This window comes from Anas acuta, chromosome 1, assembly GCF_963932015.1.
Source record: "Anas acuta chromosome 1, bAnaAcu1.1, whole genome shotgun sequence".
NCBI classification, from domain to species: Eukaryota; Metazoa; Chordata; class Aves; order Anseriformes; family Anatidae; genus Anas; species Anas acuta.
This window is the reverse complement of record NC_088979.1, coordinates 109611406-109625004: the sequence shown is the minus strand read 5'-3', so window position 1 is coordinate 109625004 and position 13599 is coordinate 109611406. Positions and strand designations below refer to the sequence as shown.

Sequence of the window (13599 nt, the reverse complement as noted above, 5' to 3'; positions counted from 1 at the left end):
CTGGCAGGGAGTGAGCAAGCAGCTGTGTTGCACTAAACCGCTGATCAGGATCAAACCCCGACAGTGCCTTTGAATAATTTACAACACCAGCCCTGTGACTCAAAATAATTAAATGTATACATAGTTTAAAAAAATAATGCATAAGAGTCAAGATCAGCCAAGATCAGGATGGGTTACAACCTATTACAAGAGCATTCTGCCTTTAACTGGAAGTACTACAAGACAGTATTACAGCTACAGCTATTGTCATATACATAGCCTGAAAGCCTGTTTGCAGGGTGTTCCAAGAGATCTGAAGACAACTGTTGTAGAATTTTCCCTGTGGCACAAAGTGCTGCCAAACACAGGGTTCCTTTCAGAAATGGTGAGATTCTCTTGTCTCAACGCTCTGCCTACAGGGAAGTGATGCTACACTAGACACCCTTTAATTTCTTTGATTTTAGACTTGTACTTCTGCTTACCAGTTCCTAAAAACTCAAACACTTGCAGCAAACTGAAACAGCAGTTACTTTTCAAAAATGAATGATGAGGAAAAAAATACTTCAAGTTCTCGTTGTTTGGTCTGATGAAAATATCCTAACAGTTGAAGTATCCAGCAGCATTTGTTTCAGCCCATATAGAATTTGCAAAGGCAGGATGTTATCTGAAGGCACATTATTTCTTAGAACTATATCCCCAGAGCTATCTTTAACTGATCCTCCAAGCCACACCTTTTATCTTGCTGTTTCCCACACAGCAAAATGGTTATAGATCTGTTGCAAGCTTCAAGATAGACGTGGAAAAAGGAAGAAATCAGGAGCTTTCTTTTCCATAGACGCATTGGGTTTACACAGTAAGGTGTCAGGGGAACTGCACGAGCTGCTTTCAGACAGCTCCAAGAGACCCATGAGTTGCTTTAAACAGGCAGGATACAACTGAGCCCATCAGCCAAGCTGATGGTGCCTCTGGGAAAGCATATTTAGGAGAACAAAATGTTGCACAGGAGTAAGGAGGAGAAAAAAAAGAAAAAAGGAGGGACATGGATGCATGCACATCACGGTCAGAGAAAGATGAGGGAGACGAGGTGTTCCAGGCACCAGAGCCTGCAGTCCATGGAAAAGACCATGATGAAGGACGTTATTTCCCTCCAGCCCATGGAGAAGATCAGAGCAGAGCTGCAGAGATATCCACACTGCAGCCTGTGGAAGACCCCAGGAAATATCTACCTGCTTTGGTACGAAGGAAGCTGTAGCCCATGGTGAGCCCAGCCTGCAGCAGGTTTATCCTGAAGAACATGGAAGGAGCGAACTCACACTGGAACATACGACAAGTTTGTGGAGAAAGGACTGGCAGAGAGAAGCTGTTATGGACTGAACCAAACCTCTCATTTCCCATATTCCCCCCACCACTCAAGGCAGGGGGAAGTAGATTCAGGAATGAAGCACTGAGGTTGAGCCTGGGAAAAGGTGGGGAGCTGCAGAGGGGAAGGTTTTCCCTGTGACAGTAATGGGTAAGTGATCTTCCTACTTTTAAAATGACAAAGCTTGTACATCAAGGTATTTTCTCTGTCTTGTTTCCAAAGGTGAAGTAAGAGAGCAGTTGGGTAGGCATCTGACCCATGGTCAACCCTCCAAAATATGCGAATTAAAGTATCACCTCTGTTGCAAGAGGCAGTTAAGTGAAGTAGCACAGAAGAGAAATAGGTACAGACATTTCCTTCCATACATCACAATTCTTTATTTTAGGGAAATGCAGTCATTTGTGCATACTAGATTCCATTTTATTATCCGTGAATAATCTTCAGGCTTCACTTTTCCAAGATGATTCATTTAATATTAAGTTCTTGTCTTACTGAAGCCAATGCACAAGCCTGTTGAAAAATATCAGCTGAATTAGTGTACTAAAGTATCTTCATCTGTTTAATTTGGGTTAAAATCCGAAGAGGCTTTACCAAGACAAAGCCTCTTCAGATTTTTGAGCTATTCTGGGTATAGACCTTGCCTACAGTACGTGGAATGATCTCATGAGCAAGGGTATAGTTGTAGCAGCAGCAGCATTCTAATTAGAACATACACATGGGTAATCTCCTCTAACACATTAAAAAACAATGGAATAGTTGCATCAGCATTGTCATTTATGAGTCTAACATTTACTCTTGTTTTATTAAATACAAATTTGGAAATCTGATCACTGTGAGAACTGTTTCTCTGCAGGAACTGTCACACTTTGGCTGACCCCCAGCTTACCTAGAACAATCAAATGTTTTGGGTGGCCGGGGAAAATAAATAGCCAAACTGACATATGGAACTTAAATGCTCTTGAACTGCGATCACCATTCCCAAATACTAATCAGAAGCTTTAAATAACTGGAAGTAGCCAGCCCTTGCAGCTTACAAGGGTCACTACAGATACTTTAAGAATGGCTGTGTAAAAGAGACTAAGTGAACATCCAATAACCTTTGCATGGAAGATAGTAGCATCTCACTGTCAGCAGGTACTCAGGCCAGATTATTAGTTTTGTTTTACAGTGTATTTATATATATTCTCTCTGTCTATATATATATATATATAGTATTTATTCAAAAAAAAGTCTGCCACTTGCTCTCCAAATTTCATAAGTCATCCTAACCTTTGATGTACCATAATACAGAAAAAAACATGTTCATAGGAATCTTAAATCAGATGAGTTTTCAGCACAGTTTCGATCAGCTTTTGCTAATACTTGTTAAAAGTTCAAGAATTCATGGAAATAGCAAAAAAGTACATGACTTTTTTTTTTTAACAAAAAAAAAAAAAGCTCTCAGACTATCAGTTCAACTATTAGGACCTAGAAGAAGAGAATTAAAGAGATGGTTGCTCCCTCCAGGCCACTCTCCCACCCTCATGAAAAGTGATATAGACATGGAAGAGGGGAGATGAAGAAAAGGAAAAAAAAAAAAAAATGTATCACACAGGGTGAATACCTTTCTCCACAACTCTCACTCGGATTTCTCCTGGTTTGACAACAATATCAGGTGGATTCTTGACATCACAAATGTAAGTGCCGTTGTCCCGGAACTGCATGTTTGATATACTGATAGAAGCATCTTTCTTGTTAAGGTCTCCAGTCCAAGTGATCCTGTCTTTAAATGGTAAGTCCTTTCCAGGATACGACCTTCCATTAAAGTAATAGAAAAACTGTAGTCAAGGAAAAGAGGATATAAGAACAATCCAATTAGAGATTATAGAGCTGCCATACTTCTCTCACTATTACAGCATTCTCCTAGAGTTCACTGTACAATACACAGCTAGCATTAGACATTCTTGTGCTGTGTTTTGTTTCCCCACACACACACACACACCTCACCATCTAAGTCTGGCTTGTTATGTCTTGATCACATAATCATGCTATGACTTACACCTCAATCATACTACCTCAGTAGACTGCAAGTTTTGATTTTCTGTTGTTGCTTTCTTTTTTTATCCCCCTCTCTTTTTTGGGGGGTGCAGGGTTTGGTGGATTAGAAGGTGAGGAAAGGAGAACAAGGCTGGTAACCTGGGAATAATTAAAGAATAGCACTTCTTCCAGATCACAGCCATCTGTCTTTCAGGTAGAGGAAGCCTTCTGCATCCTAGCAGGAAAAGATTACCAAGCTTCCTATCTTGTGTGTTGCTGTGTGTGACTTGCAGCTACGGTATAGCTTAATTAACATGCAATACGTTCCTTACCTGCACCCTTCAAGAAGTCCCACTAGCAATTTATAGCACATCTAGCTGTGTTCCAGAAACCTTTAAGGTAACTAAATATAGTTGTTTCCTGACTTCCAGATGATTAAGTCGCACATGGCTCTGCATTCCATAGACCTGACCAAAAACACTTGAAGAAAGAAACTTTAGTACTGTCTTTGAAAACTATACTAAACTGCACCATTGTTCACTATACCTGACCAAATTTAGAATATACAGCAGCAGAAGTATATAGAGCTGCACGGGACAAAAGCTCACTTTCAGATATATTGGATGTTTAAGCACTGGTCATAACCTTAAGAGACAGATCAAGGCTGTAAAAACAGTAGTACATTGTGAAATAAAGAATTAATCTTAACCAAGACTCAACCCAAGTTTTCTCCAATTCAGTGTCCAGAGCATGGTTAAAGAAATTTAAGACTTCCTCTTACACTGTAATAGTGATAATTCAGATTCCATGAGCAGCTCAACAGCTCATTTTCAAGTATAAGATGACAAAGACTTTAGAAGATTCTTAGCTGCTCATCTACTTCTTACATAGAGCTACCAGACCTCTCCTCTGACTAAAAACTACTAGTCTATTTTCCAGCTGCTGCACACTCCAGCCTTTGACATCTAACATATCACGATATACTTAAATAACTCTTAAAAAAAAAAATACTAAAATGAGTGGTGGAGACAAAACACACAGAAGAAGGCTCCAATCCACAGTTACTTGACCTCAGAACCAACTGAAAGACCTCTGAATACTTATCACAGCCTTCAGCCCCAGGTAGGTTCCTCTACAGGTGTTCCTTACTGAGATACGAGTTGCTGCTCCCTCTGGTTGAAAACTCCAAGAAACAGATGCGGCGCTGCTGATCACTTCCACAGATGTAAATGTGCATGGAAGCTTTGCATCTGTCCCATTCTCCACAAACATTTCTTCTGGAGTGCTGACCTCTACTGCGGATACTTCAACTGTATGAAAAAGGCAAAGAGAAGAAAGAAGGAAAAGAAGAGGCATCAGTGCTGTTTTAAGAGTTAGGAAGTTGCGGTGGTAACAGTTCGTATCACATTGTTTTTAAGGGAAAATTAAGAAGCAACAACAACTCACACAGCAAGTGTGTGTACAGGCATTGCATTATATCCATAATATAAGCAAGTATACAGCAGGTCAGTTCACTACTCTTTCCTTGTATTATCTGCTACAGGATGTTTTCCTTCCACAGATGTTTCCTCTACAGCACTTTGTGGAAGTCAATTCTATAGTGCAAAGGATGAGCTTACACTCTTCCTTTCTAGCTGCCAGCAGAGACTGTAATAAATAAGCCCCACTGGAGGAACTAACATCTTGAATCCAGCTATTACTCAATTTCCTCTACAGCTCACATCTTGTTTCCCATTTCTTCAGCTTTTCTCAGCTGTAGCTGGAAAAAGAACTCACCTTACTAAGCTCAGGATTAAACCTCTCTGGGTCCCAGCCATGCTATCAGCTTCTACTCCTTGGCATGGTTCAAGGTCTTCATGTGTAAGACCTCCTACGTAGTCACTCAGATACAGTTTAGAAGCACAAGAGTAGTGTTTTTTTTTTTCCACAACCATGAGGCTTATGCATGGTCAAAACAGCAAACAGATCACAAATAACCCGCAGCTATTCAGCAATCAGGGTTAACTTTGTCATTACAACAGTAGTGCCCCCGGGTAAGCCAGGCACTCGGTGTGTGCACGACCGCGTAGGGTCTGCTGTCTCTCTCACTCAGCCAGCCTGGCAAACAAGGGCAAGGCAGAGCACGTGCCCAGGGACACGGAAGGGCCATGCAAGCACTGCAAGGGTGGAGGAATTAAGCAAGCCAGTTCAATTACAGTAACCAAAACCAGAAGAAGCCACCATTCATTCCCTCTGCCTGTCGAAGGTCACGCTGTTCACTCCTCATCCTCACTCTCTCGACAGTCCCATCAGGTTATCCCCAGTTCCCCAGCCTACCCTGTCACCATTGCTCTCGCTGCAAATGAGCAAAAGAGAAACAGCACCCTAAGAGAGGGGGATTTTCATCAGGAGGTTCTATCAGAGCTGCTTTTCTCTTGTACGCACTCTTGACTGTGGGCCAAAAAATATTCTTTTGTAAAACAATTACCAAATATTTGTTTGGAACACACAAAGGCTTCTAGCAATTCAATTAAATGAACTCAGAGCTGCTGTGCTTTATGTATTTTTTCCAGCTAATGGAGTGGAGAAGAAAAAAACTAATCCATTGTTTTGAGTCCAAGCCACAGAACAAGTCTGCCTTTCAAGCATAAAACAAGCAAGATGCCCTCAGCATTTGTGTAGGAAGAAAATAGTCTGCGCAGACACTGCCTGCTTGTACGTGGTACAGAGAACCCCTTGCCACAGACAGGGAGTGGGTAGCACAGACCTGCTTCCAAAGAAGTCCCTGTTCTAACTTCCCAGCAACTCGTGAAAGAACTGTAGCAAAGTAAGAAAATCCAACTTCTTCCTTCAGTCTCGGAAGGCAGGAACTATATAGTGTCTTGTACAGACGTTTACAGCCTAATTTTCACTTCCTACTTGCTGTCTCAACTTCATGTCTCTCTTTACTTGTTCCCTCCCTGCCCCCAGTTAAATAAAAAGGTCACTCACTATTCGCTCTTTCGGCGTGCACAGCTTGAATTTCTTCCCCTCTGCTGTCTTACAGCATGAGACAAGATGACTAGGAAGTGGTAGAGGGGCCACAACATTTGACATTTGTTTTTCCTTAGCCTTCTGCTCCCATACTTTTACTGATACAGTGGCAGTTCCCACTACCCTGAAATCTTTAGCCTCTTCTACCATAAAAAATAAATCCATGTGGGTTATCTCCAGCTTTAGCTCTTCTCCTTCTCTTTCCACTTTTGCCAGAGTGACATCCTTCTTCCAGCTCCATCTATTTAAATACTTCAGTTGGAGAAAGCTGAATTTGGACTCATATTCTAGTCCCACTTATCCACTGGTCCACTCCTCAAGCTTTCTCAGCCTTAACTCCACTAAAGAAGGAAAAAAAATAACAGGAGACTGTCGGAGAGAATGCAGCTTTAGGAAGGGAAGGTCTGCAGGCTAGGTATGGCAAAGAGAAACATTTATTTGCTCTTCTCCCATCAATCCTCACTTATCCCACCATCTTGTCCAACCGCCAAGTCCCAGTATTTCCACCTGAACACCTCTTCTAGCTTTCAATCACTAACTCTTTTCAAGAGAAAAATGCTTTTATTTTCACCTACCATCAAAATGTGCCTCTCCAGTCATTTCTTTTTCCACCTCTCGTGTAGTTGGATTTGTTTTACTCCAACTACATCAATCTTTCACAAGTTGTATTTTCAGCCCCCACGCTCCAGTGAAAACACTCCGAATCACAAGTCCAATGACTCATCCCCTGCTAAGCCTCAGGACCAGTGCTCCATCCTTACCTTCCTTCTCAGACAACCCTCCTAGTCTTCAGGTAGGACTAGACACTCTCACTTCATCCTTTCATCCTATCTTTTCTTCTTGTTCCTATAGTCGGTCTTCATCCTTCACCAAGGCTCTCTATTTTCACATCCCTCTTCCCTCGGTATCTTGTCTCTGGGATCTCATCTGCAGAACAAGTTCAGCTGCCATCGCTGCACTGACTGCTCAGATCTGTCTCTCTGCTCAGGGTCTGTCTCCTTCTGTTCAAAGGAAAGTCTCAGTCTGACACCTTTGTCAATGGGAAGCTGCCAGCTCACACTGAATGGAACTAAACCAGGGCTCATTTTTTCCCCCGAGCCTTCCACCACCACATTTATCACCATGGACCAGCGCCACATCCAGTTCAACCTGTGTAGCGTTTTTCACTTTGAACTCTCTCCAGTTTGAGGGTATAGCTGGACCTTGCAGAGTCTTTCAGTTTCTAGCCACCTGCACAGCTGACAGTAGTCTAAAACCTCCCTTTTGTATCTTACTCTTCATTAATGAATATTTTTCTCTGGATTTGAGGGGTATCTATTGGCAGAAGCCCAGAAATGATTCTTTTTCTTAAAGTCATTTCAATTCCAAGCTGCTCTGCATCTCTCCCCTTCTTCCATTTTACAGAAATAAAAGCCATCTGCCTTTCACAGCAAGTGTCTTATGGCCTATTTCCTAGCAGTTCTTATTCACGATCAGTTCAATATCATCTGCAACAGCTAACAAGTGGGCAGTAAGGGCTATCATTACTTCAAAAAAAAAAAAGGACATCTGATGTGTCCCCACTTCCCATGACTTTATAGGAACATCTATACGCTACATTTCTCCTAAAAGAGTCTCTTTTAAATATTTATTTTACAAGCTCAGCCACCTGCTGAAGTCACCAGGCATTGTCAGCTGTGTGGTATCTCATTTCTCCTTTACATAATCCATTTCCTCAACTGCAGTTATCAGGCTGCTGAGGCAAGTTATCTTCTTGGCATTTCTATGTAGCTGAGCACCCTGAGAGACCTGTACATCCTTGGGGTGCCCACACGCTTTGGCAGTATGCTTCAGCTGCCCACCCCATGAAGCCTGTTTCCATGCTCCAGCAAGTCCAGGCACTGCAGACCAGCCATAATAGTTTTGTATTAACTGCATGACAGAAAGCAACTCTCCTGGGTAGAAGGGGTACCTATTTCACACAGATCACACCTCCTCTATCAGGTTAGTCAAAGCAGACAGTCACCCTCGATACTTCATATGGACAAGAAACAAAGACAGCTGACAAAGTAAAAGCTACTTCACAAGCGGCAGAAGGCTCTCAAATCATTTGAATTCTTAACTAGGTGGTCATCAGAAAGAAGATACCCAGCTTTGCTGATGAGTTTATTGGGTGCACAGAGAGAATTAAAACCATTGTTCAATTTTTGCCTCGAGTCACTGAATCTGCAGAAGCACAAAAAGGAAGGACGGACAGACCTTGGCTAGCCTCTTTTCCACAGTATGGACCAAGTTAAAAACATTTACCACGTACCACAACTTAAAAGCCAAACACTCAGCTTCCATAACAGGAAGCTACTGCTGATGTCCTGCTCTTTGAACATGAGCTGAGGTTACCATAAAGAGCAATTGTCACTCATTTTCCCCAAACACCACCCTCAACACCAGCTGGCTGACATCCAGGCAGTTACAACATCTAAGGCACTGTCTATATCTAGTGACTGAAGAACCTACATATAGGTTATTTATCCTGTATGTATTCTATATATAGAAGATTGGAGGAAAAAAAAAAAAAGATATGCAGCTGTAAAATAGAAGCAGAGTATCTGCCAGACACGTATCACCCAATGTATGGCAAGAACAGCTGGAGAGTCTCAGTACCAAGAGCAGCATCCAAAATGCTTTTTTGCTCTCTTGAAAAAGGCAGGCACTAAGGCTGTTACTAGGAACTGCAATATTCACTGCTCCAAGGGTAACATTAGTAAGAAGACGACATCATATATGTGATATCACTGCTTTCTTCTATGAATTGACGACAGAAGAAGCAGTATTCACCATACACATGTCCAGAACAAGCATGATCTGCTACACAGCATCTCCACCTAGCCAACTTTCCTGACGCCATATCGTTTCAATTTACCTGTCGTGAATGAACCAGACCTTCCTAACTGCTAAGGTGCAGCTCTACAGTAGCTGCAGCAACCTGAAGACCCAGAGCTTATTGATTCCATTGTAAAAACCCTGGTATGTTTGCCAGGATGCATAAAACTAGTGAAAAAGTTGCATGTTTTCAGCTAGTTTGACCCTGACTCAGTTCACAGACCCCGGTATCCATATATCAGCAGCTCCTGTGAGTGGCAACAATATATTGCTTTGAAATCACCTATGTGGAAGAAGCCTTTGTAATTACCCAGCAGCAAAGTATAGGAAGATGGAGTCAGACCGAATGGGTAGCAGACAGGCATCCACAACCACAAGAGTTTGCATATGGTTAGTTAAACAAATTATGGTTAACTTCAGCTTTCAGTGAGATTAAGAGCAATCAAGCTCACAGTTTTCAAAAGTAACACAAAAAGGTTGCAGTATTACACCGGTGAGGTTTACTTTCCAGTATCTTTGACACGGGGCACACCTCCACAGAACAACTCTTGGAGAAGATGGCTAACCTCTGCCTTCAGGGCACTGAGAGGAGTCCTCCTTGCAGGTCCTGCAGAGGAAAGATCCCTCAGAGGGATCTTTGGCCAGGTCAGCTGAGACTGAGTGACACAAGCTAGCAACTTAATCTGCAGAGGAGACATTGCATATGTGACTGGCTATCTAACAGGTCAACGCCTGGATACCCCCCGTGTCCACTACCACTAACTGGTGACGTCCAAAGCTCTTTCTTACTTTTTCTCCTAGACATTGTCCCTCACCCTTTGGAGGATCTGCTCAAAAAATGCAAACTTATTTCACTTCCTTCAAAGTGTCTTAGAATCATAGAAGCATCGAGGTTGGAAAAAACCTCTAAGATCATCGAGTCCAACCTTTAACCTAGTACTGAAGTTCCCACTAAACCATGCCACTGAGTTCTGAATCTACACGTTTCACAAATACCTCCAGGGATGGTGACTCAACCACTTCCCTGGGCAGCCTGTTGCAATGCCACACAACCCTTTCAGTAAAGGAATTTCTTCTAATCTCTTGAAATGCCTCCAAAACATTTGGCAACACCATCTGTATAAATCCAACAGTGCCTAAGCTGGCAGCGCTTACAGATCGATGCCCACTCCAGCTGAAGTATTTCCTCACCTTTTACTTGTATCCCCTGGTTGCTTCCACTCTTTTCATACAGGTTAATGAAAACCTTCTGGGCAAGAAATGGTTTTATTCTACATTTTTGTATTTAGAAATGGGGTGTACACTGGCTAGGAAAGGTTGACAATGGGTCTTGGTAGCACATACAAGGAAATCCTTTCCTGGCACTGAAGCTTTACACTAATTAATTACACCAATAGTTACAAGTCCCTCGCAGATCGTAGTGTCCACGCTGAGATCATGGGCCCAATTAAAAATCTCTGTTAATTAAGGCTATGAACACCTCAAAATAAGCTTGATTCCTCTGGATCCAACTCAGCTCGATCACTAGGAGTGCTAACAAAACTAGGATGCAATTAAGCTGCGTTAGTGCTTGTGGAAATAAGATGCCCATGATTACAGCTTTACGTGGAAACTCCTATCAGATCACTAAGTACTGCATGCTTACGGTGGCTGCAGTTCTATGCTGCACTGCCTTCCTCTTAAAATGACTAGTCATCAGTTTACTAATTAATACAAACAACTTGCTTCATTTATCTTAAAGACTTCTGGCAATACAGTCATTTATATCATTTATAAATAGCCTCGTATGGATGAAAGATCAGGAAATAATCAAGAAGTCTGATGAAAGAAAGATGAAAAGATTCAGACAGGCTGCTACAGGTAACAAGCTGACGACAGAGTCGCAGATCAGGAAGATGGAAATAGATGCATTAATACATTAATACAGTCTCAGCAGCTCACATTTCTGTGGTTTTGTCGAGACCTTTAAAGTCAACATACCTGTATGTTCACTGTGGTTTCCCTAGCAGCCCAGAAGTTTCCAGGAGAAAAAGAGGATGTGGGATTTTCTAGTGACTAAGCTTCCTAAGTCACAAAAACAATCCACACTTGCGAAACAGTGATATTGTCTATTTCTTACTGAAAGCAAGTGCATTGTGAAACACCAAAGTCCACTGCTGACATCTCTCAAACTACAGCCACATGACATTTAGCTACTTCCCCCACCTCAAGTTTCCCCATACACCCCTCAAGAAACAACAGCAGTCAGCTCCTTACAAAGCATCTTCTTTTAGAAAAGCAGCACAAAGTTCTCCTCTTACAATACAGCCACCTGTGTCTCTACATGCCATTATTCTCTCACTGTAAACAAAATATCCGGTGGAAAAATCCTAGCTTTGATGGTCTTAATAGTTAGGAGCAGACAGGCCCAAATTACTCCTCTGAAATTCCGCTAAGATCTGTTAAAGCATCCAGATACGGCATCAAATTTCCACATGAAGACAATTTTACCTTAGTACGGAAGCAAAACTCTCCATTCCATCCTTCTATATGCCATTCCACCCAGTAACAAGAGATGCCGTGTTTCAAGAACTCACAAGTATAAGGACCACGTACCTCAGCCCAATGAAGAACAGGCTGTGGCTGACCACCTCCACACCAGAAATCCATCACGGTGTTACCTCAAGTCCTACTGGGCGTATAGGTATACAAATGCATGTATACATGTGTATATTCCTACGTACATGTTCTTGTACGTCACTGCAGTAGGTTGACTTTGGCTGGCTGACAGACACCCACCCAGCTGCCCTCTCTCTCCTCCTTCCCAAACAGGGAAATACAATGAGAAAATACGATGAGAAAGCTCATGGGTTGAAATAAGGACACGGTGATCACTTCTAGTTACTATCACAGGCAAAATACACTTGACCTGGGGGAAGTTATTTTAATTTGCAATAAAAATTAGGGTTGGGTTGTGAGAGAAAAAAAAATAAAAAACTAAAACACCTTCTCACCCTCCCTCCTCGTGTTCCCACCCCCCGAAATCTCACCTTCACTCCTTCTTTCCCAAATCCTCTGCCTCCTTTCCCTGCCCAGGCAGCCAGGGGTAGATGGGAGGTTACGATCAGTCCATAACAGCTCTTTTCTGCTGCACTTCCCTCCTCACACTTTTCCCCTGTTTCTGCATGGGTCCTTCCCACGGGCTGCAGTTCTTCAGGAGAACCTGCTTATTCGGCATGGACTCCTCCATGGGCCACAGCGTGGATACCTGCTCTTCCCTGCTGCCCTCCATGGGCTGGGGAAAACCCCTGCTCCAACACAGCCTCTTCCAAAGCTTCCACCACAGGGCAACCACTGCTCCGGTGCTTGGGGCACCTCCTCTCCTCCTCCTCACCCTGCCAAGATCTTGCCACAAACCCAACACATTACACAAAGCAAGATCAGCTACAGAAGGGATGACTAGACTAAAACCATACCAGCCAATCTTAACATCTTGGTTTCAAAGCAACAGAAACTAAGTTCTGCAGAGGAGGCCAGAATGGCTCAGTTTCGCCCTCAGTCACCGAGCACCAGAACAGCATTTTGCTGAAATACCCTGGATATTTGGAGTATTTCAGAGCACTGAAGGAAAGAGTCTTCCTCTCTTCAGTAACACAGCCAGTCCTGCAGCACCCTACCTGTGCTAAGAAACTAAACTGCTGACTCCTAGCCCACGAATACCACCTTGCTGCTCGTCCTTGTGCAGATACAAGCTCAGAAGAGCAGCTGCTAATACATTTACTTCCTCTTGGCATCTTTGCACATTCAGCTGAGCCCTGCCCTGACTCAGTGATGAGGAAAAAAAAACAACAGTATTTTGTCACCTCAAATGAAAGTAAACCAGTTTCACTGCGAATTCTTAAACAAGCTGTGGTAAAGCTGCCAAAACAGTCAGCAACAGCAGCACACCTTAGCCCCATATATCGCTGCCCACCTACTCTGACAGAACTTACAGACAGCAAGCCTTCACAGCGCTGGTGCCAGCTTCAACTCCCATGCTAGAGAGTCAGTTTTTCGGGTAGTCTTCTCCACATTAGGCAAGGCTGCCCGTTGTTCTGCCAAGGTACAGCAGAAGAACTCACGTGAGGTTTACGCCCCAGGTCAATGCTTTTAACAAGCAGCGAGGAGCAAGCATGAGAAACAGCAGAGAACACCTGAGCTGCCCTACAAGCTAGGCCACAGCTTTCTTGTTCTGTCCTGAGGAAAACATGTAACACCAGTGTATCTGTCCCTCAGCATGGAAAGCATAAAATTGCAACGGTTGTGAAGGCACAGAAATCCACGAACGAGCTTTATTGTTGCCTCATGCCCCACTTCAAGAATCAGTCATATGTCAGGTCTGGGCAGATGCTTAT

The 13599-nt window shown here is 42.9% G+C and overlaps 1 protein-coding gene across 3 annotated transcripts in view; it reads right to left on the bottom strand.

Moving 5' to 3' along the window:
• The window catches only part of MPZL1 (myelin protein zero like 1), a 38970-nt gene that overhangs the window by 18970 nt on the left and 6401 nt on the right, over positions 1–13599 (bottom strand). The window contains exons 1-3 of one of the 3 annotated variants that reach the window (XM_068692500.1): positions 11207–11350; positions 4505–4665; positions 2943–3156 (exon numbers count right to left, since the gene is read on the bottom strand). In XM_068692500.1, coding sequence (XP_068548601.1) covers positions 2943–3156; positions 4505–4627 — 337 coding nt within the window. In that variant the 5' untranslated portion in view covers positions 4628–4665; positions 11207–11350. Of the gene's footprint in view, positions 1–2942; positions 3157–4504; positions 4666–4801; positions 4997–11206; positions 11351–13599 lie in introns of those variants that run through there. The other 2 variants (XM_068692496.1, XM_068692490.1) reach the window with 2 other exon arrangements.